The 27,836-nt window shown below is 32.6% G+C and overlaps 1 protein-coding gene across 7 annotated transcripts; it reads left to right on the top strand.

Annotated features, from left to right (window-relative positions):
- Window positions 1–24: 24 nt before the first annotated feature.
- On the top strand, window positions 25–27,239 carry LOC124953682. 7 transcript variants are annotated; one of them, XR_007102291.1, is made up of 7 exons: window positions 25–348; window positions 1,571–1,726; window positions 18,476–18,587; window positions 22,442–22,638; window positions 24,831–24,941; window positions 25,217–25,416; window positions 26,637–27,239. XR_007102291.1 is itself a non-coding variant. In XM_047505434.1 (6 exons), exons 2-6 carry the CDS (start codon window positions 1,650–1,652, stop codon window positions 25,362–25,364), a joined length of 645 nt encoding a protein of 214 aa, XP_047361390.1. In that variant the 5' UTR covers window positions 25–348; window positions 1,571–1,649; the 3' UTR covers window positions 25,365–27,239. The 7 variants fall into 7 exon arrangements, 1 of the variants encoding a protein (XP_047361390.1); XR_007102290.1 differs by having other exon boundaries at window positions 25,217–25,420; XR_007102289.1 differs by having other exon boundaries at window positions 25,217–25,518.
- The last annotated feature ends 597 nt before the right edge of the window (window positions 27,240–27,836 follow it).

Genomic DNA, 27,836 nt, shown 5'->3' with positions numbered 1-27,836 from the left:
TACTAGTAAAAACTTTTTACCAAAGTACAGTTCAAAACTCTAATAGATCACATAACATGACTTATTAGTATAATTAGTGTATCATAAGAATATATATTATGTTATTATACTTGACTTACTACCATTCAATTCGTCAACCTCACATCACGATCCATAAGAACTAAGCCTTGTTCCGATTAATTTCGATTTGAGGGTTCGATGAACATGTTCTAATAGAACAACGTATAATACACGGGCCAACTACATCGCTGGCGGAACCATACGTGTCAACAACATCATGACGCTTACAACGCTGCGAAGACATGCATCAACAAGCGTACAGGATATAACACGGCTGGTGATTTAACGGTAAGCTTCGATTAAATGTAGATAAATATGATAGATAGCATGTTAACGTTATCATATGTTTATTTTTTGATCATTGACGATCAAATTTTGAAGACTCGAATGATATTTCTAAAATAATTAATAATGTTATAGTGTATTATAAGGCATCATTAAAGGTAACTTTTTCACTGTATCTGATTAGATACTTGATTAATGTTGAAAAGTCTATTATAAAAAGGATTTTTTATATTATATTATAAAATGAATTTTTGATATATGAAATGGTTGGTTTTGGTGATATTCGTATATTTGTGTATTTATTATACATTAGTATTTGCTTTATTTTTCGAAATTTTGTCAAAAATATATACTTAAGATCTGATGATATATATTCACAATAGTAGGAGACAATAAAAATTACGTATCAAAAATCGAAATTACAGGATTTATATCTATTTAATAATTATCTAAAATTTTAGAATGCTAACTTATATTTATAATAGTAATAGGTTCGAAATATTTTTTTTATTATTGATATAGTATATTAATTACTAATAAGATTAAGTATATATAATAAAAATATAAATATAAAAGACTAAATATTAAGTAGCATAAAAAAAGAATCACTTCTTTTTTTGCTCCTACAAATTTCTAACGACGTTTCCTTATAAATTTGTTAAGTTTTGCATCTAAGATAAATTATTTGATGAGTCTCGAGCGTTTCATAAAAACGTTATCATCTATAAAATGTTAAAGGAAGGAGGTAAATTTTAAAATGGGAGGTTGAACGTTTCGAAAGTAATGAAGCGGAGAGATTGGTATTGTGCGAAGGGAAAAAAATGATGAAGGACCATATAACTCACTTTGAGATCAAAGGTTGGAATGTAAGCATGGATAAAAGAATAAATCCGTTGATGCACATAGCAAAGTAATGTATATCGTGCGTGAACTCTTATTTTTCACAAGAATGTACATACATATATGCATACATACATGCATATATGCATACATACATACATATATACATACACACACGGACATACACACACACGCACACGCATATACATACAAAATAGAAGAGAGAGTACAGAAAAAGCGAAATTTTTCAAGAGAAAGAGAGTTTTATTACCTGCTTGAAACTACGATATGCAGGATTTTACCGCTTCCTTTTCGAGATTTCGTTCTCTTCTACTTTTTTTTAATCCCTCCATGATAACTGATAGGTTCATGATACGGTTTCCAGATGGCGACTGTTGGTTGATATCCAGGACCTTCAGCCCCGCCCATGTGATTTAAATCGCGACCTTTTCAGTGACGACCCGATGACCCCGTATACGTTCGAGGGTACTCCCGAAGAGGATACGGTGAAAAAAATCTTCAAATTGAATATCAAACGTAGGTATGTATTTCTTCGAGTCTATTATCATCGGTTTATCTCTTTCTTTTTTTTCTTTTCTTATTCCTTTTTCTTTTTTTCTTTTACTTTTTTTTTTACTTCTGGATCGGACTATAGTTATCCTAGGGATTTATTTATTAGGCAGAATTCATTTTAAAACCGGAGATTAATAAAATAATAGCTTTCCAATGGATTCGAAAGAAAGTCAATATGAAATTGCTCATTACCGAGAGGATATGATTAACAAAGAGAAAATAAAAAGATTGTAGTCCAAGGGTTATTATTATAGATGTGGTAATCTCACGATGATTAAAATCTCTGTAATTAAGTTTATTTTTTTCTTTCTTATATAGAAAATTTCAACTTGATGAATTTGAAAATCGACAAAATATCAAAACAATTTATAGATAATTTCGTTGTAAAATTTATAAAGATATTTTCAAATATTCCCTCCAACAGAAGAGAAAAGAAAGTAATGAAAGTTAGATTCGTTTGTTCTTCAAACATTCAAACGGCTTAACGACAGGACTCGTCTTTGAAGTCGGTGGAGTCGAGGACACGTTTTCGAAACTTCAATGAGGCTATGGAGTAAACACGTTAAATAGCGAGTCCGGGCCATTCCGTGGTCCAGGGTGGGTAAAAGCGCCGTGGGTGACGTCAGACTAGTTTCGTCTACTATTTCTCCAAAGTTCGGGGGCGCGTGCGCCTCTTTGAACTTCCCTTTCATCCTTTTCCTTGCTCTCTCTCTCTCTCTCTCTCTCTCTCTCTCTCTCTCTCTCTCTCTCTCTCTCTCTCTGTCTGTCTGTCTCTGTCTCTCTCTCGGGGAGCAGACGAAACGATTATGAGCTTACTTACGCAAGTAACGGCCACCTCTCACGATTTACGGTTTGCCTGGGATTAATGTGACCGACCTGATCGCTCGTTTACGATGCCGACTACGATAACTTGTCGAGATCGCATTTCAATGGGTCTCGATACTCCATTGAAATTGCGGTGGTATCGCATTCATATAGAATTTTTCTCTTTGTAAAAGACGAATATGAAGATACGAATGCTTCGATAGAATTTTTATTACACAATTTTCACATTCTTTTATTATATAGATCAAATTATCGGAAAAAGTTGTTCTAATCATATTATTTAACAAGAAATTTTATATTGTATTTTTTATTTAGTCTGTATCTAATAATAGATTTATACTAATAGATGAAAGAAAGCGTTGAGGGAAGAGGTTTCAAAGTTTCTCTAAGCTTGAGGTGCAAGATGATGCAAAAAATCATTAGCTTGGATGTTGCAAGCGATACATGAGGAAAAGTATAGAGGGAGAAGATAACTGGAAATCGATTAACCCGATTTCGTGGTCGAGCTTGAGTCGAGTTAACGTCGAGTAAAGGATTTACTTTACCAGCCACGTAGCTGGTAGTCTTTTCGCAAACGAATCGTTGGTATGTATTTCATCGGCAAAAGGTTCCTTCGGATCATCTCTGCTACGACGTACATACATATATATGTATGAATGCGCACGCGTGCTTCTACGCGGAAAGCGTTTATTCCGCACGGTGACGTAATCGGGATGATATCAACGGGGCGTACTGCAATTTTCGGACTCGAACGGCAATTGAATGCGTACCATTAAATTTCTCCTACTCTTTTACCTCATTTTTCGTCTTTTCCCATTTTCGGAGATATTAGGATCAACCCTTTTGGCTGGTCAACCTCATTCTCAAAGTACTTTTCAGCTTCCACCCTGACAAATTTGCTTGGCCGTCCGATTCTTTCTTTCCTCCAAGTTTTCTTAATACTCTTCGCTTCGTCAGAAGAGTTATTTATATCGAATTTATATGAAATTGTGATTGAATTAATAATATTTTTTTTTTTTTTAATGTAACGATGATTATTTATATTATTTATTTTCATTTTCATATATTAAGATTATTATATAATATTAAAATATTGTAATTAATTAATATGTAATAGAATATAATAATTATCGATAGGTTTTATAATAATTAATTCACAAGTATTATGTTGAAATATTTTGTATATATATATATATATAATATCGTTAAAGAATTCTACCAAAGACGATCTCTCAAAAGATTCGTCGAAAAAATCTGTTGAATAAGTTAGAGTATGCTTTAGCATGACGATCTGCTGTTGGCGGATGTCGGAATAAGAGGATAATTGAAAAAGCGAGGATATTGTAAGACACGATGGTAGAATTACAATTCTTTCAGCGGCTGTCTCTCGACGAAGATGTTTTAATTTGCAAAATTAATCGTCCTGTGGCTCGCTGCTGGTCGATTCGTCGTTTAACGCTTTTAAGCGAACACTTGGACTAGTGAGAAAACTCGAGATAGAGAAAGAGAGAGAGTCGTAGGTCAATCTTCTTTTTTAGAAAGCTGAACACGATAAAGAACACTTGTGGAAATCTCATTGTTTAACCTGATTAATTTACTGTCCATCTATCTTGATCTTCCTCTCTTTCTTTTATGAATACTAGTCATATCATGACCTGAGATAGATAGATAGATAGATAGAGAGAGAGAGAGAGAGAGAGAGAGAGAGATCCAAACAATTTTTTTTTCATAATTTACGTTAATTAGAAAACTTTTTTTATATATTCAGAAATTAACATAACAGAAATTGTCTCCCGATATGATTTTATATAGATTATCGTATTCATTTAATACATTTTTCATAACTGTTAGTAGATAAAAAATTCAACATTATGCTTTTATTAAAGTATACTTTCAGTATTTCTATGTGTCATCTGTGATTCTTACGATATTCAACGTGTTAACAGATAATGTAACATCTTATTTTTGTATGCGGAATAACTCCGTATTTCTAACATGATCCTCTTCATTTCTTACGTCAACGTAGAAACATACACATATACAAGTATATGTATGGTGGATATAATATGTATAACCGTGAGAATATTTTCTCGTGCTATTCGGATTTTTTCAAAAAAAGAAAAAAAAAAAGAAAAAAAAAACGAGAAAAGGAAGGAAGGAAGGAAGGAAGGAAAAAAGAAAGAAAAAGAAAAAAGATTCACCGGCAGCCTCGAGACTCGTCGTCTTTAATCTCCTTCTCACAGAGGAGGAGATTATTTTTGTTGAAGCGCGGCCAGAAAATATTATTCGGATTCTCCTTTATTGTCTCGCGGAAGCGAGAGCCAATCTCTTTTCTCCACGTTTCCACACTCTGCCTGTCCTCTCCGCCTGATCCCCCGCCCCCGTTTATCCAACAGCACTGCCATTCGTATCATTTCGCGAGTATTTTTGACAAAATTCTCTAGTCCATTCGAGAATGGTATCGTTGAGAGGTCAAAAATTTTCCGCTCGGCCCGCCATTTTTGTTCTATTGTTTTCGTACATTGACGCGTCCCATCTCCCGAGTATCACCCACCCCATTTTCACTAGCAACCTCCTCTAAAACCCCTTTTACACCCCGTTTCCCACCATCTTCCAAATAGCTCTGGTCTTTTTTTATCATTGAACCACGTACTCAACGCGACTGGTTCGTCGCGTTCATCGAATGTACGATATTCCATTGGAAGTTTCGTTGAACGAGAACGTAAAAAGCAATTCCGTGAGGTTTTTACGAGAACAGCACGACGCCGTCGTGTTCTCATTGATTTCGAAAAACTAATTACATTCCTGTCCGTAAAGATTACTAGGCGATGGAAAAGAGGGAAAGAGAAAAAGAGAAGGCGAACGAGAGACGATCTTTTCGACGTTAATTAGCGCGTAATTAACCGTCTCATCGTCGTCCGTTTCACGCCGTCGATTTCGTTGGCGATGTCGTCGACGACGTTTCCGAATTGTTCCCCAAGTCTCTACTGATCGCGAGAGAAATTTTTTATTTCACGTTGCTCGAACTTCCTCTTTGTTTCGAAGTTTTTCCCTTCGAACAACGATAACTACCATACACCATTCTATTTTCTAGTCTTTTCTAATTAGTATCTTTCGAATTTCCTTTTTTTTTTTGTGAAATAAGAAATGAGTAAATTTTTCATTTTATTGTTTTTTATTTCGATGATCAACATAATGATAGATAAAAGATGGATATTAAAGTGAATTTTACAAATTTAAAATGCACATTTTTGTTTACTGATAGATAACAATGATCAAGATGTTGCGATTTTTTCCCCATCGAAGTACTTATTTACAACGTTCGATTATTCACACATATGCGAAGGTCGTTGGTTTTCTTATCGGCCGTCTTATCCATTATCGATTTTCGATTGTCTTCCTAGTAAGTATGATCCAACGATTATCTACTTTTCAAACTTGTTGCTTATTGTTAGCTCAGACCGCTACAAGACGTATGAATTCATTTCATTTCTTCCACTTTTTTTTTGTTTTATATGTATACAATAATTCGCTACAAACGATACTGAAAATATAAACGTATAATTATTATTACTGTAATATATAATATATAATATACATATAAATATATATATATATATAAGGTATAAGTAATTTATTACAATAAAACGGCAATGATTTATGAATTAAACCAATAGCTGTGAAAAATGGTAAAACTAGAAATTCTGGTTATAAAATATCGTATATTGTATTTATTATATTTACAATCTCATCGATAATTCTCGTCGAGTTAATCCTCTTCGTAAGCGAGACATTGTAACTATAAATTAGTTTTGTCAATTTTTTTTTCTTTTTTTTTTTTTTTTTATTAAAAAAAATCATCGCGAGGAATGCGACGCGACATCGTCAATAAATCAAGTCAACGAGAGTCAAGTCGACGAGTTGAGTTGACCAACGCTGCTTTTCTTTCGCTTCTTTTTTGTCAAGAGTTTTTCCTTCGTCTCGACAAACGACAATCGTGTCTCTAATCAAGCAACTTTTCTCTCAGAAAAAGGTCGAAAAGATTAATGAAATGTTAGGTCAATTATAGAATGTTTTTCAGATGATTTCCGCTTAGAGTTATCGAATATAGTTCATTTTTATCGTATTGTATCGATATTTCAATTCTCTTTCTCTCTTTCTTTCTTTCTCTCTTTCTTTCTCTCTCTCTTACTTCCTTTCATCGAATGTTACAATTTTACATATTTTTGACAAAATTATTTATTTAATGGATTGGATATATACATATATATATATATATATATATATATATGTATGTATATATATGTGTATATATATATGTATGTATGTATATATATATATATATGTGTATATATATACATGTATGTATATATATATATATGTATGTGTATATATATATATATATATATATATATATATATATATATATGTATGCATGTATATATCATTGTCAAATGATCCGTAGCGTAGTTCGATGCATTTATCACTCAGATTCGTTCACGATCGGAACGACAATTCCATACTGTTTCCCGTCGACACATTTAATTTCGCTTCCATGCTCTTTACACGTATATATCTAGATCTATATGTCGAGCATATCAACTCGGACTTGCAATACAGTTTTTGACTATTTTTTTCTTTTATATGATAAATAAATAAATAAATAAATAAATAAAATATTGTCGATGTATTTGACATGTCTACACAGCTCATGTTCGACGTTTCGCAATTATAGCTTATTTCAATGGTTGTCAGCGAAATCAATCGTTAAGATTCGATCTACAATTTTTATAACCTTCGTTTCTTTTTTCTTTCTATTCATAACCGAAAAGTTTCTTATTTTCTTGATATAGTAAAATAGACGATTATACGCGAAATTATTTGGGATCTTTGCCATCTCTTTTAGATCTTTGCGTCTCGTACGTAAAATAAGAATGTGTGTGTATGTATGTACGCGCGCGCGCGTGTGTGTGTGTGTGTGTATGAGTAAATGTATCTACTCTACCGTCTAAACGGCTGGATGGATTGATTAAAAATTTATATCAAAAATGAGGTTACTTGCAGCGAGAATCCATGAGTAATTCCGAATCGATTCGATTTCCGATTTCAAAGTGGCAAGCATTTCAAAAATTAAATAATTCACAAAAAACGCATATATGCGATGAAAATGATAGAAATTGTTCAGGAATATTTAAAATAATGTTAGCCATTAACAACGAAGTCCTTTGACAATAGAATATTCGTTTTTATTTAAAGTGTGAATAGTTTAAATTTAATTTCATAAGATTTTCATGAAAGACATTATTTTTATTCTCACTTAGTAAGATATTTTTCATTTATAATATCAAAGAAACATTTCCCCTTTCCCAAATGTGTATTACGACATGTTCACCAACAGAAAACTTTCTTCTTGAACTAGTTCAGTATTATCTATTACTGTTGAAGCACACACAAAGATGTTGTATTTAACGATCTATCAATCTTTTCTGTACGAATTGCAAGTATAAAAAGAAAGAAAAGAAGAAGAAAGGAAAGATCGTTAAGTCGTGATTGCTCCAGTCTCGTTTTCTTATCCTTCGAGTAATCTCTACATTTTAATCCTTCTCTCTCTCTCTCTCTCTCTCTCTCTCTCTCTCTCTCTCTCTCTTGTTATTGGGTTCAGAAGTAACCAGGTCATAATATGAGTTCGTCTCCGAATACAATAAATAACTCTGGAACTAGTATGTTGGGATGTGTATTTTATTTTTGTGAGTTCATAAATGGTAGCTGAAGAGAAAGTTATTAACAGTAGAGAGTAAATTTTTGAATGTAGCTCAGAAGTAAAAATGTATTTCTCGTGGGTTTTTAAAAAATGTTTCCTTTAAGAGGAAACATTCGTGAGAGAGAAAAATGAAAAGGGAAAGGGAAAGGGCGTGGCTGTTGAAAAGTGAAATTAGAATCTTATACTTACTCAAGATACAATCATATGACAGTCGTAATGATAATAATAATGATAATAATAATAATAATAATAATAATAATAATAATAATAATAATAATAACAATAATAATAATAATAATAATAATAATAATAATAATAATAATAATAATAAAAATATTAATTATAATAATAACAATAATAATAACAATAATAATAATAATAATAATAATAATAATAATAATAATAATAATAATAATGTGCGATAAGTGGAGTGAAATGTAAAACTCTCTATTTCCTTTCTCTTTTTGTTTTTATAAAAATTTTCATCCCCATTGAAAAGGACAATTTCGATCAGAGATCCTCATGGAGGGATCATATTTCCTGGACAGTAAATTGTGGTTGAGGAAAGAACTGTTGCGACATCTCGAGTTTCTCATCTGCCAGGCAACATATTTTCCATCCCTTTTTCCCTTCCTCTCTCTTTCTCTTTTTAACAACTTTCTATTCTTCCACTGATAACCCAACAAATAGTTGAACGTTTTGCGAAGACGCTTTGAATTTCATGATTCGTTTTTTATGTTTAATATGATCGTTCGACTCGATTCGACATTTTTTGCAGATGATTCTCTCTCTCTTTCTCTCTCTCTCTCTCTCTCTCTCTTTCTCTCTCTCTCTCTTTTCTTTTTCGTACCATATTTTTCAGTCCACCAGTTTCCCCTTTCTTTGCTCCTTCTTTTTTTCTTTTCTCTCGATGATCGTTTATAAGGTCGGTTCAACTCGGACCGTTCCCAGATGCGTTCTTTGTAAAAGTAGCTTTGTCAGCCCTTAAACAGATACGTGCAATTTCCACGGGGTCCTTCGAAAGCCAGAATATACAACCGAAAAGGGATGAACCGCAGGGGAATTAGGTTTTCGTTACTCGACGAAACGAGCTTCAACGGAGAATCATGATAGCTATTTTTTTATATAAAACTCTAGAGTGAGTACTATATCAGGGATCTAAATTCGATGAATATGATATTAACGATGGAAAGTGCTATAGAAGAATTTTTATATCACGTTGCTTCGCAATATTTTTTCAGTAATAACATGGATCGTTTATTCGTTTTGTTTTGTTTTATTTTGTTTTGTTTTTTTTTTTTCAAATTAATTTATCGGTATTGAAGAAAAGTTAGAAAATGATGAAGAGCGAACGAACGTGATCTATACCGACTCAAGAACATGTATTCGTTTTACGGATTTTAAAACGGTTATCTATCGACCGGCCATAAAGTTCGTCTATAAAGTTGATTGAGAACGCGAGCTTATCCGGACTGCCGATAATCTTCGCACGAAAAAGCGTCGATGCCTCGACGATCGATCGATCCTTCGTTCTTTACTTTTCCTCTCGAGCTCGTTTAGTTCGACGAAAGCAGGATATAAATCGAATAGACGTTTATAAAATACGGTAAAACAATTCTTAACGATTTTAGAACATAGAAATGACGGAGTGACGAGTTTAACATAAGAAGAGGAAAAAGAGTGTAAATTTATAAATTTAATCGAAGCGTTAATTGTGAAACAATAATATTTCTCTCCGATAAAAAATTATTAAATGATTTTAATTGTCATGAATATTTAATTCTTGTTGAATAATTAAATGGAAACTGATCTTATTGTCTCTTATGAACATTTATCTTGTAGTTCGAACTCATGGCAGGAGGCTCAATGAACAAATAAATTTGGTGTGCGATCGATCGATCCAATCCTATTCGAGTCCCGTTCGATTCATTCGAGGAGTACACGGAGATTGGAATGAAGAGGTTTCTATATACAAGGTGGGACAATAATTTTGATTACCTTGAATATCTCCGTTCTTTTTAAAGATACAGAAAAACTTCGTTTATAAAAATTGTACATATCGCAGACACGAAAATAAGATCTTTCTTTTTTGGCAAAATAAAATAAATTTAATTTGTAAGAATTTGTTTATAAAAATTACATTTGTTTATAACAAATTGTTAATTAATTATTAACAATAAAATGAAAAATAGAAAAAGGTCTGCTTTTTAGAATGATGTCTGATTCAAATCTCAACGACTTTTAGTCTTAGACAAATTCCTTTGTAAATGGAAGATGTGGTTATTAATAATGCAAAAAAATTGTTTTTTTTTATAAAAAAACTAATTTACTTTTTATACCTATTTATTTATTATTTATTAATTACTTACTAATTTATGTAATTCTATAAGTCAGCCGCAATCTGCATTTTTTTTGGCAAAATAAATTTATAAGAATTTGTTTATAAAAATTGTTTATAATAAATTGTTAATTTTATTATTAATAATAATTATTAACAAGTAAAAAATAAAGAGAAGTCTGCCTTTTAGAATGGTGGTTGATCCAAATCTCTACGACTTCTAGTTTTGGAGAAATTCTTATGTAAGTGGAAGATATTTAAGTTAATTGACTTATATAATTTAATTTAAATTGGATCAATGATACACTAATCTATATAAATTTCGAGAATTTACGCGGCCATTATTACTACTACTACCATTATTACTACGAACAGCTGTACTATATGAATTATGAATTATGAATGAAAATCTTTCGAAGGTGATATCTTTAAAATGAAAAATTGTATAGATTTAAAACAAACACCATTTACAAATATATTTTATTCTTCATTTATTTAGATATTGCAATAATATCGGTATAATAAAATAAATTTTGTTAATAATTTGTATAATTGTTAATAATTTTCTTTTCTTTCTTAAATAAGGACATGAGTATTATATAATGGAATTATTTAAATTTGTATTTTATTTACAAAAATATATTTTTGTCGCCAATGTACAAAATTTAAAGATCCTCGAAAGATTTTTCTTTCGTAATAAGGATATCACTGTAATTAAATTAAAAATTTTTCGATAATGTCATAAATTTAAAATAGTTGAAATAAGGGATAAAAGATTTATTAATAATCAATAATGTACGAAATTGAATGATGGAAAAGTTGAAAGATTTCCTTTCATTATAAAAATTCTTCGCTTAATCAGCGCTTATCTTACTCTTATTCTTCTTTTTTCTTTTCACTTACCTTGCGCTTATCCTGCGCTTAACTTTATATCATTATACGTAAGCGCAGAATAAAGAGGCAAGATAAGAACCGTTTTTACTTCCGTACTAGTACTCCTGCTAAATTTTGGTCATATTTCTACATGTTTTAGTAATATTTAAATTAAAATATCTCATATATATATATATATATATATATATATATATATATATATATCGGGACCGGAAAGTAATGTCGTTTCTGCGCATGTCGATATTTGATTGTTAAAAATTGTTAAAAATTGTTAAAAATTTATTCGTTTGAATTTAATTTAAGAAAGCGACATTACTTTTCGGTCCCCCTAATATATATATCGAATTACATTGACCAATGCAATTAAGAATATATAATTTTATTAAAAAAGAAAAAGAATAAATAAAATAAAATTAATCTTTATACATCCTTTATACGTCCATCTAGAAAATGTTATTACTGCCATATTATAGTTCCCTTCCGTACAATTTTTATAAACAAAATTTCTTCATATCTCTAAATAGAACGGAGATATTCAAGTAGATCACAATTATTGTCTCACCCTGTATATCTTCCTTCTCTCCCTCTCTTCCATCTCTGTCTCTGTCTCTCTTTCTCTCTCTCTCTCTCTCTCTCTCTCTCTCTCTGTCTCTCTAACTCGCAAAGCGAACGGTTATGCCGGGCGACATAATCGAGAATCAAAGGTAGATCGAAACTCCGTACGTCCAAAATGCTCAAAAGCGATCGGCTAAAATCTTCAATGCAAATCGAGTTACATGAGGAGCACCGGCCTTGCGTGCTTTGATCGACATGGGTCTGTTCGTGGTATGAAAATGTATGTGCATATATCGCACGACTAAATTTATTGGCATATATACATGTAGATATATATTATATGTACGTAGATATGTATTCCTATACGTATATATGCAGAGAATGAATACTAGTAAACTGACAGGAACATCATTTAGACATACATTTGGAAAAATGTCGTTGAAGACAAAAATAGAGTGTAGCATATCTTCGATAACAAAAGTCTCTGATCTTTCTTTCTCTCTTTCTTTCTCTCTCTCCCTCTCTCCCTCTCTCTTTCTCTTTCTCTTTCTATTTCTTTTGTTTAAAATTATTTAAATCGAGATTGCGAAAAAAATATGATAATTTTGTCGGGATATCGTGATAAATCTAGAGATTTATAAGATGTCACTCGTCTAGTCCATTCGATATTATTTTTCATATAAAAGGATGTCGAAAACGATCACGGATTTTCTCTCTCTGTCTCTCTCTCTCTCTCTCTCTCTCCTTTTCTCTCTTTCTTTTTGTGGAGGAGAACGAGGAATCAATGCGAAACGATCGAAATCGGAGGCAGTTACATGTTATTCACTTACGTATACGGTGCGACGCGAGATCGGAAATCCATCGGATGGTTTTCCTAAATTGAGTTTTCTATAACTATGTTCGAAGGAAACGCTATGTCAGGTGGTGTTCAGTTCCCTGGCCGTTTCCACCCCGGAGACTGACCAGTCTTACGAATCGAACTACAAAGTCATAAAACCAACCAAGTTTTCATTGTATCGCTTGATTCCAATGAAAATGGGATTTATAATCCACTGATATATATATGATATATAAGATGATATATCATATATATATGATATACTGATATATATATATATATATAAGACGTATTAAGAGAGAGAGAGAGTGTATGTAAGCTATTGAAAAAGAAGTATATTTTAAGAATTGAAATGAGAAAAACGTTCATATATTATATTTATCACGTTTAATTTAAAATTAAGTTGAATTGACTTAAAAGGTACGTACAAATTTTATTTTTTTAACTGCTTATAATAGCTTACTTTGAATAATAAGCGACTTATACTATTTATATACGTACGTATATATTTCAGAATTAGTAGGACAGTTTAATAAATTTTAATGAATTTGACTCTATTATCTTCATTCATAATCGACAAGTTTCTTTTTTATAAATCAATGTGATTGTGTTCGACCGAGCGTTAACTATTTAATTTTTTTTACTTTTATTTTTCTTATGAAGAGATTCCGGTTGGTTCAAAGATGGTTCAATGAATTCGTTCATTTAGAACGTACGTACGAGTTTTGTCTCTTTATCCTCAGGAACACGTTAAACAGTAATTCTTTAGTCGGTTGCAAATTGATTACGTAATGTGCTTGCTCGGCGAGGTTCACTGATTTCTTTGTCACTTCAGTCGTCAGTCCATCACGGGTTCTTCTTCCTGCCAAAAATGAAGCCAATCGGGTGAGTGACAAATTGAAAAAATTCTTTAATTTAAATCCTATAACATCATCGTGATATCGTTAGAAACACGAAAGGGACGCGTTGCGTGCGAGAATTCCAAAAGCGTGGATTTCGATTTGTTTACACATTGTTCGTTTGCTTGCTTTGGTAGGGTTCAGCATAACGAGACATCCAGAAATCCAAAGGATTTTGCCCTTGCTTGTTGACTTTTCCTCGTAGAGCACATAACAACATTCCTACGTAATCTCTTAACGTGGCGTTCTATTAACACAACAAATTATTCGGTTTATTGAACAATTTTTTAAAAATATTTATTAATACATTTAAATAAATTACAGATAGTTCTTTATAATTTCTTTGTATATTAATCGTTATCTTTTATTACTTTTTTTTTTTTTGATCATTTAAGAAACGTAAAGTTTAAGTGGAGTAACAATTAAACTCAGATACTTTAATATTTTTACAGCAATGTCTTGTATGTATATATAAGTGTATAGTTAAGATATATAGACGCCGGTACGTTTAACCCTCATCAAGAAGTCGTAACCCGTTACTTTCTTCTACAATTAATGATAGCCCTTTCTAGTTTATAACGACTACCACGAGCAACTTTTCTTCCATACTTATACTATCAATTTTCTTATTATTAATTAATCAGTGCTCTCATGAAGCTTTTTACGTTTCTTCCAGAAATTAAATGAAATCTTTTTCATTTTTTCTTTCTCCCTCTCTCTGATTGTTTTTTTTTTTTTGTTCAGACGAAGTTTTAGTTTAACTTTATTTCAATAACGACAGTTACTCTGATAAATTTCTTTTACAGAAAGAGTACATGTATGTATTAAAACTTTCAATTGCAGAGAATATCGATAATATATGTCACAAAAATCATAAAAAAGTTCAAGGACTATAGTCGATGCTTTCTTATCCGAATTTATCCGAAGTATGTTTCACTGTCAAAAAATATTTTTCTTATATAGAGAGTTAAATACGATAGCTCAGAGATCGTGAACGAGAAAAAGATTACGAGTTATTAATGAAGAAATTACTTTCCATATTCCTCTCTGTTTCTCTCTTTTTCCCTTTTCGTCTCATCATTGGAGCATTGAGTGCAGTATCGATCGCAGAATCAATAAGACTTAATTGAATCAACGAATCGAAATTCTCGAAAGACTGCTGGAGAACGGTTTATTAAATATTTGATGAGAATTCGATTATATAAGAGTAGAGAGGTTGGAGGACGTTGGGTTGGTTGGCAAAGGGTTGTTAGCGAATGAGATAGGTAGGCAGGCAGCCAGCCAGGCAGCTAGGCAGCCAAGCCCTCCGAAAAATATAAATGTGCCCGTTTTTACTGACGTTTCCACGATTGCCCTTTACTCGGTGAAAGGACACGGGGAATTACTCCGGGATTGTAATCAAGGTGTCTGCCGCAGAATGTTCTCCCGACGGGAAGCTTCTCCGGAATGGAACTTTGCTGCGATTTTATGTGGTTAGAACGAGATAGATAGATACAAGTTTGAGAGAACGAGAGAGAGAGAGAGAGAGGGAGAGAGAGAAAGAGGGAGAGAGAATTGGAACGAAGAAAAAATTACTAATGGATGGGTCGTTCCTTTCGAAATGATCGTTTCTTTTCCTTGATCTTTATCGTTTCTTTTATATAAGCGATCGATTTTGATAATAATTATATTCTTTACGAGCACCTCTTTTCCCCTTTTCCCTATCTTCCAGCTATGTAACGATTATAGTTATAACATGACGTTATGGTAAAAGTATCAAGGGACTAAAGAGAGAGAAAAAAATAATGACTCAAGAATTTTATTAAACTTTTTGCGATCGTCTATAAACCCCACCCCTTAAGTCTTTAATTGTAAAAAGGTATCATTTTGAAATTTAAAGATTCACGTGAATGTAACTTGAAGGAATATTTTGATATTATTTTATTTCTTCGAAAATATCGTTATTTTTACTATCCTATCAATGATTCTTTCATATTATTTTTCAAATTAATAGATGTTTTTTTTTCCCTTTTTTCTATTTTTTTTTTTTTTTTTTTTTTTTTTTTTTTTTTAATTTAAAGTTCCAACTCAAATAATATTCATTAGAATAACGTTCGTTATATTTGTTTAGTTAACGCAATGGAAATACTTATCGCGATAAAAGTTTCCCTTGTGTCGATGCCTATTACGTAGGTATGTATAGTAAAAAACAACAAAAACTAAACAAATAAATAAATTTAAAAGAAAAAAGAAGAAAAATCGATATCGATATCCATATCGGGGATAAGTGTACCAAACAGATTACGTAATGTTACGTTACGATAGTAGAGAATTTTTGCGAACCATCGGATCGTTTTACAAAAATAACAAAATAATTCGATCGGGCAAATATCAATGAAACTCTCGTCGCGGCGAGCGGAATAATTACATAAGCGGCATTTACAACGTTCGCAAATGTTTTTCGAAAACAACAGTTCGATAGGCTTGAAATAAACGTCTAGGGGGAACAAATGCGCGGATTGGAAAATAATAGAATTTTATTTCTATTATTTCGAAATATTTTTGTTTTTAACGCTTACTATCTTATCGTTTGTATAAAATGCTAAAAAATTTATAGAAGAGAGAAAGAGAAGAATAGAAGAAGAGAAGAAGAGAGAGAGAGAGAGAGAAAGAGAAGAAAAGAAGAAGAGAAAAAGAGAGAGGGAGAGAAAGAGAAAGAGAAGAAAAGAAGAGAAGAAGAGAGAGGGAGAGAAAGAGAAAGAGAAAGAAAAGAAAATTTTCAATAGTGATTCCATTATCATCAATTTCAACGCTTGTCGAGTAGGTACCGATCGTGGCACTTGAAACGATTTTATTGCGGCTTCACGTTCTTCTCGTTCGTGGAACAACGAAATCCTTTCAATACAAGTCCTCGGAGTTCTTAAGCTTAGAAGCCAAAGCTGGTCTAAGAAGTTCTTTCGCATCGTAAAAATCGTACACGGCTATTAACGCTTTGTCACTTTTATATTTAGTATCGAGATCAACGGAGACATATCATGAATCTTAAATAGAAAAAATGCGTTTTCTTCTATTCAAAAAAAAAAAAAAATATTACGTATATCGTGTGATACAAAAGAAGAAAAAGAAAACGAAAAAACAAGTATATGAAATATACATATAGCAACGTTCTACATAATTTTGCTGGATTTACATTTTGTGTTATCGTAGTAACGAATAGTATCATACATATGCATAATCGTTCGGCGCATTTCCAAAAGCTTACTTTTATTTATTTACCAAACCAAGGTAAAGTCCTTGTCGTATCATTAATCCAACAGACGTGGTACTTGCTTAAGGAGACAGAGTACGCAGGATCCAACGATTTTCGTATCGCGATGTAATATAATCATGCTATGCATATGTATCAGTGTATCAACAAGAGTTTATGAGAGATACATATATATATATACAGGGTGGAGCATTCATTTTATCCATCTGAATTATTTTTGTTATTTTCAGTAATATACCAAAATGTTATATACAAAAGTTGTGTGTAATACGATATGAAGAAATACGTAATTTATTATAAGCTATCTTTTGGTGATATTGAAAATAAAGGAAATAATTCAGATGGATAAAGTTGATACCTTATATTTTGTATATATCTATGTATATTAAAAATAATAGTTAAAGAGAAATGGAGATATGGTTATGTGGAAAAGCATCACAGACTTTCTCATCGAGATAGGTTCCAGTTGGGATTATTTTCAAGAGCGTAATCAAAGTGGCTGGTAAATCTACCAAAAAGGGAGTTCCGCACCTCTTTGGCGAGGCTGGTCATACTAAAGCCTCCATACCAAGCAGCAATGGACGCGGTTTGTTTAAACGAAATGACGCAAGAGTTGACGATATACGTGGTAGGAAATGCAATTTCTCTTTGGTCTGGTCGACCAGTTACAATCAACCTGCCTCTTCTCTCTTTCTCTCTCTCTTTCTCTTTCTATCTCTTTCTCTCGAACTCGTTGCTTTCATGACCTACCCTTCATACATTCACCACCAACGATGCCAGCGTTATCACCAGCCACTCCCTCCAATACCCTCAAAAGGAAATCTATCTACCGTTCGTCGCGATATGCGGATTACCCATCGGCTCGCCACGGTGGGGAAAAAAGAGCAAAATTGTAAAAGAATGAAGATTGAAATATCGTTTCCATTCTCTCTCTCTCTCTCTCTCTTTCTCTCTCTCTCTCTCTCTCTCTCTCTTTCTCTCTCTTTCCCTCTTTCTCTCCCTCCCCCCTCTCTCTCTCTTTCTCCATGACCCGCGGTCTTTCGATCCTCCTGCTGCGGACAGCAGAGAGTACAATGGACTGGACAATTTTAAATATCTTTCCACAGCAATGGTAAATAAAGCGTACCATTCTCAATTAAAACAAGTAATGGAAAAGGTTAGTGGGAATAGATTTGTTCTTTGAGATATTAAATGAAACATCGTCGTCTTGATTTTTACTCTGTGATAAGTCGTTAGATATTCGTTACGGAAGATTATATGACAATTATAGTATTCAATGAAAATTGATCAAGATCGATCAGATCGATCTAGTCGATGCTTTTTAAAATAGTTTTTAACTTCGTCTATCTTTCTTTTTCAGGTTCGTCGTCTCGCTTCTTCTTATTTCGTTTAATGCTATGGGAAGAAATATGACGGAAGTTGTACGACGTCATATCAGGAGTCTTTCTTATCCCGAAGAAAGCGAAATGGGGGTGAGAATTTATCATTATATTTACGCTGACATGTTTTTATTTTTTTAAAAAAAAAAAAACCTCAGAAAATTTCTTATGCTTTTTACATAACAAAAATTGTAACAAACGATTATCTTAGCGTTTAATTGAAACTGTCGAAAATCCTTATAAAAAATTAAAACTATTATTACAGAAGTATTGTTTGCATGTATATTATTCATTTATTGATTTAAACGATCAGACAGATTGACTCAAAAATGAAGTTACTTATCAACGAGATACAATTTGCAGTCATTTAAAAAAATCGCATAAGCGATGGAAATGACAAAAATCAAGTAGTAATATTTACAATTGTCTTGGTCGATAAATTGGACTTTATCGATTTTGCCTATCGCGGAAAAGCCAAGCGAAATAGGTCTGAATACACAAAGTAGCTAAAATTTTTTCACTTTGTTCTTCAAAGTCTGAGCTCGATCTGCCTTTTCGAACAGTCCACGCGACAAATGCAACGCGTTGGCTTGTTAATTAATATTTGCGTACACGCGGGCGGCGCTTATTTGCCGTACGTATTTGCTAGTGACGAAGGGCTCGTAATATCGTTTGGCATTTTGAACTACGGCGCGCCGCGTGCCCTGATTGCGTCGCGATAATATTGCAAATGCAGTTGGTGCATCATGTGTACGTGTGTGTGTGTTTTGAAAGAGAGAAAGAGAGGGAGAGAGAGTGAGAAGAAGAAAGGTACAGAGAGGAACGATGTGTCGTTCGATATGCCGCCGACATGATTCCCGTACGCGTTCGATGTTTTAATGAATGCTTTGTCGTTTTCAATCGGAAAATTCAAAGCCTCGCACTTTCGGCCGGAAGTACACACTTTGTAATTCGCTTAATCGAATTTGTAAAATCGAAATTTCCTATGTAGGTATATTTCCTATCGCGTAAATCCCATTTATTCATGTTGATATTCGTGAACTGAATAATGGGTGGATTTCAAAGATTACATGACTATTTAGTTTATTTATATAGATCACGAGAAATGAAATTGATATATACTAACGATCGAGACAGAACAAAAATGACAGAATATAAAGATTCTTCTTAGAAGAGAAAGAGAGAAATATATGGAATGAGTACTTTATTATTTTCAATTCGAAGAACAAATTAGTAGACTAAGAAAAGGACGATTATAAGATGCAGAACTATTTAAGAAAAAAAAAAAAGTAAAACAATACAATCTTCAAAACAAAAATAGAGAGAAAAGAAAAAGGAAGAATACGAAAGTTACAGTGACATTTAATAACGAAATATTCTAAAGTATTTGCGATCAAATTCATTTATCGCACGAAATTTGAATGAAATTATATATAAGAGGAAATTAAATCATAAACGATTTTCAAGAGAAAATTGGGATTCCCCTGTGTTAATGAACCGAAAATAAAATTATTTTCGCTAGGTACGGTTAGAGTGTACTGATTTCTCACCCTCTAAGTGTGATCGACGGAACGGAGGGACTTAAAGAGATAGAGAAAGAGGGAAAGAGAGAGAGAGAGAGAGAGAGAGGGAGAGAGAGAAAGAGAAAGAGAGAGAGAGAGAGAGTGAGAGAGAAAGAAAGAAGAGAGAGGAGAGTGGCCGTTGATAAGCGAGGCCATCGATTTCCGTTTTCGGCTGGTTTGGTCGACGAGACTGGCAGGCAGGCAACGAGTTACCAGCGAACTACCAGCTCGTCCAGTTTAGTAATCAACGCGAGGGTGGCTTTAATCGCAATCCGCCGCAACTTTATTTTCCAGCTTACTCGTGGCGGAATCCTATCAAGCCACCTCATCATTGCGTATTTACTACGTATGTATTACATATGTATATATATATATATATATATATATATATATATATATATACATACGTATAATGTAGCTATATTTTGTGTATAATCAATAATATAATTTGATAGACATAACTATAAGTAATATAAAGATAATAATAATCCGATATATCATTATAATATATAATTTTATTATATAATTATTAATTATCATGATTAATATAGTATTGTAATTAATAATTAATATATATATGTGTGTGTGTGTGTGTGTGTGTATCAAATGATGTATCTTTAAAAATGTGCTATTGTAAAAATAATTTACGTTAATTAATTTATTGTTAAAAATAATTAACGAATCTCTTGTACTTATCATTCTTTCATATCTTACAATAATCTTTCAACGTGGTTTATAAGTAATAAGAGTAAAGACAAAGTATCATCTGTCTGTTCTATTCTTTTTTTTTTTTTTTCTTTTTTTATACCTCTATTCTTCCCCTACTCTATTTTAACTATAACAGAAGTAGAAACATAACTACGACAAAGATGAAGCGAACGAATGGTGAGGGATGGTTAATGTTAGAAGGTTAGCTTGGTTTCTTGGTTGTCCCTCATTAATGTCGAGAAAGCAACAAGTAAAGGAGTTAACTAACCCTTCTCGACCTCCGCTTTCTCTGGTTATTGCCATCCGGTTGTTCGATCCTATCGGTTAACAGCGATAACTTGTCGATGAATATGAAGGGGGATAGCCTGGTACGCCTACATAACAGGTTGTGTCTTTTTAAAATAGATACTCGAGGATATCCCTGCTTGTCTTTAGGGTTCGTTCGATTCGAAGATAAAGCGAGCCGTCTATATATAGGGTGTTTCACCTAAGTTGAATATATATACTTAAAATATATATCTCTGTTGCTTTTGATGATACGAAAATATATCGAAGGAAGAAATTGTTTGATTTAATTTATTAGAAAAAGAAAAAAAGAAGAAAGAAAAATACCTGATGATCATTTGATCATCTTTTGTCTTAATCACAATATTATTATCATTAGAAAAGAGTACAATTACTTAATTACAATATTACTATTATTAGATCAAACAATACTTTCTTTCGAATATTTTTTTTTCATAACATCAATACCTATATCACTACCAACAACAACGAAGATATTTCAAAAGGTTTTCGAGTTAATTAAAACACCCTATATGTGCATCATCTCGTCTCATCTTCGTTTCTCTCTCGTTTTCCTTCCCTTAGGATAGCTTGCGTTATTTTCATAAGCTTCACTGATCGATCATTGGCTTCAGTTTTAAAGAAGACGTTCTAGTTTGCGAGAGAAGAATATGGAAAAGTTCGTATAGAAGTGTTTCTCTGAAAGATCCTATTCTTAAAGCAGCCGTCCACTTGAGAGTTTCTTGCAAATAGTTGCTTTCGAGAGTACTCTCAAATTTTGTATACGTTTGAAAACAACGTAGAAAATTTTTATTCTCGGATAGCCATTAACATGCTCGTTGAGAGGTTACTATCTGAGACAGCAACTTTCAGAATAATATCTATTCGAGATTCGCCTATGCCCGTTTAGATTTATTTGTTCTGTTGTTTGTTTTAGGATAAGCATGAGATAACGTTAACATTCATCTGTTTAATATTGAATTTATTTCATATATGTATGTATTGTTATTGTAAGTATATATTATAATTTGAAGGTCTCATATTTCCTTCATTCTTTTCTTGCAGACATTTTTGTGTTGCTATTATCCAATAGTTACTTTCAGGATATGAAATCGATTGGTATTTCCGTAAAATATGTAGCTCTCTGAGAATAATATTCCATCGTTTTGAAAATATTATACAACGCAATCGCTTTCAGATAGTTGAACTATGCTCTCAGATACATTACAGCTACTTGCAAACGTAGTAAACAGATATAGCAAGAAATATTCTCGAGAGCAACTCGGAATAGTTTTAATCTCAAGTGGACGAAATTTATGTATTGTGAGAGATTGAAAAAAAAAAAATATATATATATATATATACATAATTATAATTTTCTTTCATTTCTAGATATTCTTTGCCCTCGCAATACCTTTGGACGATCCAATCACGACGTACTCGATGTCCGTTGCCTTTTTCTTCGAGGCGAATTATAAGTTGCCGACGAAGGATGATATCGACTTAGAGGTCAAAGGGAAAGAGAAAAGGCAAAGAAAAAGCATAGATCGCACCACGGTCTATACCATGTTGGAATCAAAATTTAAATCGTTAGTATAAACGATCCAGTGTAATCTAGCGTTTAAAATACAGATTAAATAGAACGTTCTCTTTACCTGGGTAGATCGGGATAAGGTCGAGACAGTCTTTGATATCTCGCTCGCAATAGACCTTCGAAGGACACTAATTTTATAAAGCACCACTCAGGATGTAAATTTTGTTGATATCGCGGTAGAGATCGGGACTGGTATTCATCGTCTGAACTTTGGACTCAGTTAAACGATTAATCTCTTTCGCTTGAGAAGATTTGAACATTTATCCTTTGATAATTTATGGAAAAATATAATGAGATATAGTATATACGTAGATATATAGTATTTTGAAGATACAACTATTAAATATTGACATCATTTTTTTTTGTTCTTTACGAAACGCGCATTTAACGATTAACGATCGAGTATTATCTTAGATTTATTGAAAAGTTCCGTTAGTTTAGTAAATAATTATTTTCAAATAATTTTATTCTGTTTTAAATCTTTTTTAATATGGAAGACATTTTTTTTTAACAAAACGAATGGAACTTCGCGTGATATTTATTTTCTCACACGCGTGATACTTTATTTCTACTTTTTTTACACCATTTGTTTACGTTGTTATAGAACGAAATCTCGATGGTAGATAATTTGAAGAAAAATGTTCTTGGTAATTGAGTAAATTTGTATAGTCATGTATAACGACATATTGAACGAGTTATATTCTCTCTCTCTCTCTCTCTCTCTCTCTCTCTCTCTCAGAGATTACAAAGAGTCTTTTAATATCTCTGGCATCATCGACCTTCTGACGGAGATCTTGGTGCAACTCACCGTCTGATGGTATAACGTCAGTATGCAAATCTCTCGTACTTGCCAAATTCAATTTAAATGTCTCGCATCTGTCGCGGAACACGCTAGGCTTCGTACGTACACACACAAGGGAATGCGCGCGCTCACCTTCATACACACACACACATACACATGTATATATATATATATATATATACACACAAGTGTGCGCGCACATACGTATACATATATAGACAAGAGAGGACAGAAGGTATATAAAGCATGGGAGAGTCGTGCACGTAGAGAGGAGAAAGGGGAGATTCATCAGGCTAGTGCACGAATGTGTCGGTTCATCGGAAGGAGCCTTGTTAGGAAGATAGGACAGCGACTGCTTCGAATGGATTCTCGAAGAGTAACGTTAATCAATCTTCGAAGTTGATAAGATGAATCGTCTTGTAGAAGGGTATTCGTGACTATCGACTATCGAACGGAGTAATTAAATCTGTCGTTCCGACGTCTACCGATTGTCGCATAACATCGTCAATTTTCCTTCGAGAAAATCGATCATTCGCAACGAATAATACGCATTTTATTTTCTCCCTTTCGATTCCTTTTGACTACGTATTGCGAGCTTTTTCTTTTCTTCATTTTCTTTTGTGTGCACCAAATTAAAAGGCAATTGAACGAACATTACAGAGATTCTAATTACCTAATTTCGAGAATTCACTATTGTATTCTATTTATCAGATTCGTTTGTTGTTTACCTGTATTGTGAAATTTCTCTCCTTCTCTGTACTTCTCGACCAAGAGAAGTACAGTCTCATATATACATATACCGTAGATACTTGTGTTCTGACATAGATGGATTCTTCAAAGGACGAACAAAAGTCATTTTTCATCCAACTTCCCGTTATATCCCTTTGACGTTAATTATACTATATCCCGTGACACTTCAAAGTGAATGTTCTCTTTTCAATCAAAGCGATTTAACGTCACACAGAAATCCTATCGATCAGAAGCGAGATATCCCGTATATAATCTTAGAAAATCTCATTTTTCGTGAGTATTGTTTTTACTGTTTAAGTAAGTACAACAATCTTCTCATCAAGAACACACTAGCTTCTTCCTATCCATTCTTCTCACTAAATTTGATCCAATTTTCTCGTCATTCGTCAGTCGCAAATAGATACACGTACAGAATAAAGAGAAAGATCAAGCGACGGAAGAAAGTAACACTCGTGTCCAAGAGTTTAATAGAAAAGAGAAAGAATTTGTTCACGGAATGGATCCGCGTATATGCGTTTCTCTCGGTCCGAGCTTTTTAAAAACTCCCCATTTGTCTCGCTTTACTATCCGCCGTATTCTATAGCAAAGTTGAAGAAGAGAAACCAGATGATGGATCGTTCGTTACGTGCTTCCAGAATCGGCTATCCGGCTCGACAGTGCCTTCTCAGATCTATATGCGAGACCACACGACTGCCCTGGAAGCTCAATGCTGGTGTCCTTGGAGATCTTTTGAGAATCCTGTTCACGTGAGTGTATTAACGTGTCTCTTGATATATTCCAGATATATTCGCAGTTTCTTCGACGTAATGAGTAAACCAGTTTGTATACGACGAAGAATAATAGAAGTCCTTGAATTATTTATCCTTTAATTGTAAATTGCTCCGATAAATTCGAATCTTTTATTTTTTCTATAAAATTGAAAAATCATAACATTTTTGTTTTTGTTTTAACGAGGACATCTAATTTTTTTTTTCTTTTTTTATCGTTTTTCTTCCATTCTTTCTTTTTTTTTCTTTTGCAGACCATCCTCATCACGTTTAGAAGTCGATCTTCACAAGGAATACGCCGAAGCTGAGAAGGTCGATGGTACGAGGAAATGTTCCGAAATTTATTCCACCTGCAAGTACGGGATTTACGACTACATAACGCTCCCCTATCAGGATTTGTGAGAGTAGCAGCTTGCCTTCGGTCGGTCCTTCTCTCTACCCTCCAGCACTCTTGGTTGGTACGACGCTCTCGAAGCTCTAATGAAAACTCACGAAAGTTTGCTAAATCGGAAAGACCTCGTTTTTCCGAGCGCTTTTCTTTCCTCGTTCTGTCTACGTATGTACATCATTTTCGAGTTTCTACTGATAATAACAATGATAATAATAATAATAATAACAACAACAACAATAATAATAATAATAATAATAACAATAATAACAATGAATTATTATCGTTAGATAAACATTATAGTATATGTATTGTCCATTGTTGGTTCGATCAAATCTCTTTTCTCTCTCTTCTCCCTTTCTCTCTCATTCTCTCTCTTCCCCGTCTATACGAATCGAATCTCGATCAAAGCCACGTATACATACGTGTCTATGATTTTAATCGAGGGATTTGTTCGGTGGTTCGCGATATCGCTGAGCTTTAATAACCGTAATTTCGATAGCAACGGGGAGTGAATTTGCTCGGTCGACAATGCAGAATATTTGCTGCGATAATCTAATCCAATATTCGTCCAACTGTAGGGCTTGTAAAGCTCCGGACTGATTTAAAATCCATCGGCAAAGTTTTCATGAAAATTAGACAGCTTTCTTTGCATTGAACTCTCATTGTTGTAGTTTTGTATAAATATCAAAGAGATATTCATGCTTTCTTTGATTTTCCTTTATTTTATTAAATTTCAGCTACATATATTAAAATGGTTTTTGGAATGTATACATCTTTCGAAACTGTAAAATAGTCAATTACGTTATTTCACTTAAACAACGCACACGCAATGTTTGATCATTAATAAAATTTACTAGTTAGATGAAAGCACGCCGATCAGTGACGTAGTCATTTATTTGAGGATTCCCTATATTGCAAGACTATACAATATAGTTTATTTTCTTCAAAAACGTTACTATTTCTATATTTACTGTTTCTGACAGAATATGTTTCTTATTTTTCATCCGATTAAATCGGTAGCATTACAAAGGACGAGGAAAGATGTATTTAAAAATATTTGATTACTCAAGTATTCAAAAGAGCAACAATTCGACGTTTCCTTTGACGTTTTAATTCGTTAACGCATATATATCTAAAAGAGAAGATAAAAAACGATTGTTCTGGCTTTTTTGTTGTCGCGACTCGATCATTATAAAGCATTTTTCTTTTTTCCTTATTTCTTTTCTTCCTTTTACTTTCTTCCTTTCTTTCTCAGTCAAGGCTGTGATCTTTCGTTTTTACAGGAGCCACTCCCGCATTACGTGCGCCAACGTAATTCCATTATGTAGATAAAATCAGCTTGTTTACTTCTTGGAAAGGAAGCTCCTTCGACTTCTTCGTGGTGAATGTCTCATAGCTTGGCCATTCTTGCAACCGTGCAGTTAGAATGAGAAAGTTCAATCAAGTTGAAAACGAGTGTAAGAAGGAATGATCGTTTTATGCTTTTCTCATATATCCTTACCTCCTCTGTATCCACTCTTACACTCACTCATTCGTTCGTATAGATGTATTCTCAAGCAATAAAAAATTTGAAACTATCTCTCATCTTTCCTATTCTTAACATCTACTGGATCGTGAGAAGCGTCAAAGGTACGTAATACTCGATACGATTATTTGGATCTTATCGAGGTCGAAGGAAAGAAGGATCGAGTATAAAAGAGTTTATTACACTAAAGGTAAAATCAATAAGTATAAAAATTACAGATCGCGTTGCATTAAGGAAATAGCATAAATTGAGGGCAAGAAAATACAATAATGATCGATAATTTACAATATTATTTATAAAATATTGAAAATATATTATATAAGTTTGAAAAATTTAATTGATTCTAAATGTAATAAGATATTTTCGAAAAAAAAGAATGGTATATTTTAATACTGTTTTTATTATAGAGTATTAAAATAATTTAAGAATATCGAGATTTTTATATATTCATTTTATCCTTCATTGAAAAAAATATAGATGTATATGTATTTTACAATATATTTTTAAGATACGTATTAATCAATATTTATATTGTTGACAGAATTCAACAATAGTATTACAATTATAAGTTTCGATCATTTTTGTATTGATAACTTTGATAAGATACTTTTGTTGTTCAAAAATAAAACAAAAAGAATATACCTCACTCGTGTCGTCAATCTAACAGGAGCTGCTAATATAGAAGATAATTCAAAAGTAAAACGTTAAAAGTTTCTTTCTTTTATTTTTTTTTTATATATTCTAACGATAATTTTAAAATTAATAAAAACAATATACTTTCTTGTACAATATCGTATCGTTAAAGAACGATTACTTTCACTGTGTAAATTAGATCGACAATAATTATTTTATATATTAATTGTAATGTATATGATTAATTCTCTATAAATCAATTTTTTTTTTTTTCATTTCTAGAAAAAGAAATGATATTACTTCAGTTATGAAATATTAATTAAAT

This window comes from Vespa velutina, chromosome 13 (genome assembly GCF_912470025.1).
Source record: "Vespa velutina chromosome 13, iVesVel2.1, whole genome shotgun sequence".
Lineage (NCBI taxonomy): Eukaryota > Metazoa > Arthropoda > Insecta > Hymenoptera > Vespidae > Vespa > Vespa velutina.
Note: the sequence above shows the minus strand (reverse complement) of the source record. Positions and strands in the feature narration are given on the sequence as shown.

Bases quoted from the DNA above. Each gene is read 5' to 3' on its own strand.
- LOC124953682 (XM_047505434.1), top strand. From the start codon at position 1,650: ATGACCCCGTATACGTTCGAGGGTACTCCCGAAGAGGATACGGTGAAA. The intron at 1,727-18,475 runs GTATGTATTTCT...TTTCTTTTTCAG, and splicing joins AAATTGAATATCAAACGTAG to GTTCGTCGTCTCGCTTCTTC. The intron at 24,942-25,216 runs GTGAGTGTATTA...TTTCTTTTGCAG, and splicing joins CTTTTGAGAATCCTGTTCAC to ACCATCCTCATCACGTTTAG.